Here is a 3089-nt window from a genome sequence, read left to right as displayed (position 1 = left end):
ACATGGGGAATAAATGCTGACCCTGTGATTCCCGATCCGGACATGGGGAATAAATGCTGCCCTTGTCACTGATTCCCAGATCCCAACATGGGGAATAAATGCTGACCCTGTGATTCCCGATCCGGACATGGGGAATAAATGCTGCCCTTGTCACTGATTCCCAGATCCCAACATGGGGAATAAATGCTGACCCTGTGATTCCAGATCCGGACATGGGGAATAAATGCTGGCCGTGTCACTGATTCCCAGATCCCGACATGGGGAATAAATGCTGACCCTGTGATTCCCGATCCGGACATGGGGAATAAATGCTGCCCTTGTCACTGATCCTAGATCCGGACATGGGGAATAAATGCTGGCCGTGTCACTGATTCCCAAATCCCAACATGGGGAATAAATGCTGACCCTGTGATTCCCGATCCGGACATGGGGAATAAATGCTGCCCTTGTCACTGATCCTAGATCCGGACATGGGGAATAAATGCTGGCCGTGTCACTGATCCCAGATCCCCACATGGGGAATAAATGCTGACCTTGTCACTGATTCCCAGATCCCGACATGGGGAATAAATGCTGACCCTGTGATTCCCAGATCCGGACATGGGGAATAAATGCTGCCCTTGTCACTGATTCCCAGATCCCGACATGGGGAATAAATGCTGCCCTTGTCACTGATTCCCAGATCCCAACATGGGGAATAAATGCTGCCCTTGTCACTGATTCCCAGATCCCAACATGGGGAATAAATGCTGACCCTGTGATTCCCAGATCCGGACATGGGGAATAAATGCTGGCCGTGTCACTGATTCCCAGATCCCGATATGGGGAATAAATGCTGACCTTGTCACTGACTCCCAGATCCCGACATGGGGAATAAATGCTGGCCGTGTCACTGATTCCCAGATCCCGACATGGGGAATAAATGCTGCCCTTGTCACTGATCCCAGATCCGGACATGGGGAATAAATGCTGCCCTTGTCACTGATTCCCAGATCCCGACATGGGGAATAAATGCTGGCCATTTCACTGATCCCAGATCCCGACATGGGGAATAAATGCTGGCCATGTCACTGATCCCAGATCCCGACATGGGGAATAAATGCTGACCTTGTCACTGATTCCCAGAACGCAACATAGAAACTCTTGAAGACCGTTACCTGTTGTGAGAGCTTATTACATTAATCCAAATTAATCAGTCATGGGTTACTCAGTTTTAACGATTTATGGCTTTTCACAGGAGCAGTTATCAACAAATACTGACACTGAAGCACATGAGGATAGAGTTGGAAAGGTAACCAAAAGCTGGACACTCCTATCCCTTGAATCTAACCGCTTTGCCCCAGTTGTTTATTGCGCCCTCAGTGACGAGGCTTTCAGCTACCCTTCCCCCACAGTCAGGGATTCCCATTCCTTTGTCCCTCCATGCTTGGGGACCCTTTGCAATGTTAAAAATGCTTACTCAATGCAAGGTGCTATAATTATCAGCACCATTCACATTTTGGAGAGAGGAATTGAAGGTTTGCAAAGTATCATTTTACTGCAAGCCACTTGTCTTCTATAGGAGAAAGTGAGTGCTGCAGATGCTGGAGATCAGAGCTGAAAATGTGTTGCTGGAAAAGCGCAGCAGGTCAGGCAGCATCCAGGGAACAGGAGAATCGACGTTTCGGGCATAAGCCCTGAAGAAGGGCTCATGCCCGAAACGTCGATTTTCCTGTTCCTTGGATGCTGCCTGACCTGCTGCGCTTTTCCAGCAACACATTTTCAGCCCTTGTCTTCTACAGCCAACAAAGTTTACATTCATAACACACCTTAGTACAACAACACAGCATACTTCACAGGACTGACGTTTGCATTGTGTTCATCTGAAGCACTTTGCAAAGATTTTCTATGTGAAGGACTTTATAACTGCTGTTTTCTCAGTTTAGGTTTCTTTGTTATCCATTGTTTTTCAGCACGAATCAGAAATTCTCCCTTTCCCAAATGGCGAGCGGAATTTTGTTCTTCCTGAAGACATTATTCATGAAGTAAAAGAAGGTATGGAGCTGTGAACAAGCCGATTTATTCTTTCCTGGGCTTGCGACTCTGTAAAGTTCACATTTCTAACCCATCTCAGTTACAATCCTGTATACCAGAAGACCACAGTGAGGACTGAACCTCACAACTGTCATGGCCAGAGTCAGAAAGTGTGGCGTTGGAAAAGCACAGCAGGTCAGGCAGCATCCAAGGAGCAGGAGAATCCATCAGAGCGAAAGGCCTATGCCTGAAACGTCAACTCTCCTGCTCCTCGGATGCTGCCTGACCTGCTGTGCTTTTCCAGCACCACATTTTTCGACTCTGGTCTCCAGCATCTGCAGTCATCACTCTCTCCAACTGTCATGGTCACCCGACGTACGTGCGGGGATAGCTGACACACCACACCCACTCAACCCTCCCCATCCCCCACCACACACCCACACACACTCTGTGTATGTTTCTCTCTTTCCTCACACATTTCCTCACACACTCACATACACACTCTCTCCCTCTGTCTCTCTCACTCTCACACTCGCATACTCTCTCTCTCTCTCTCTCTCTCTCTCCCTCTGTCTCTCTCACACACACACACACACTCTCCAGTGCAGGGGTCATTGTCAACCCTGGGTTTCACTTTATGAATTTGGTGGGTGATGTTTTGAATCTTCAACCACAGGCAAGAGTGGAACAGAGGAAGAACTGAAGGATGAACACAGAGAGGAGTTACTGGAGCAGCCACTTGCTGACGAGGGTACGTACCCGATCTATTCAACAGCATCAAAGTGAGATGGAGCTAAGCTCAGAAAGACCTGAAGCGAGTACAGTAAAGCCTTGTTTTAAACGCGTGGTGAACTTCCCCAGATGGTAAATGAAGAATCTGTGTTCGGTGAGCTGGTCCTGAGCATTAGGGACATATAACGTTTGTATCAGGTTCAGAGAGGACACTCAGACTGCACAGTCTCTGTTCACAGACTGCACAGGCAGGTTGGGAGATGACATGATGTCTCAGTAACTCCATAAGATTACCCCATATTAAACAAAACCAGAAATTACTGGCCAAATTCAGCAGGTCTGGC

At 48.0% G+C, this 3089-nt stretch overlaps 1 protein-coding gene across 1 annotated transcript; it reads left to right on the top strand.

The window, feature by feature from the left end:
- Window positions 1–1183: 1183 nt before the first annotated feature.
- LOC122546826 (MRG/MORF4L binding protein) lies at window positions 1184–2814 on the top strand. The gene is made up of 3 exons (XM_043685457.1): window positions 1184–1291; window positions 1953–2034; window positions 2690–2814. Exons 1-3 carry the CDS (start codon window positions 1199–1201, stop codon window positions 2797–2799), a joined length of 285 nt encoding a protein of 94 aa, XP_043541392.1. The 5' UTR covers window positions 1184–1198; the 3' UTR covers window positions 2800–2814.
- The last annotated feature ends 275 nt before the right edge of the window (window positions 2815–3089 follow it).

This window comes from Chiloscyllium plagiosum, unplaced genomic scaffold, assembly GCF_004010195.1.
Source record: "Chiloscyllium plagiosum isolate BGI_BamShark_2017 unplaced genomic scaffold, ASM401019v2 scaf_1664, whole genome shotgun sequence".
Classification (NCBI taxonomy): Eukaryota; Metazoa; Chordata; class Chondrichthyes; order Orectolobiformes; family Hemiscylliidae; genus Chiloscyllium; species Chiloscyllium plagiosum.
The sequence above is the reverse complement of the archived record's forward strand: the minus strand, read 5'-3'. Positions and strand labels throughout refer to the sequence as shown.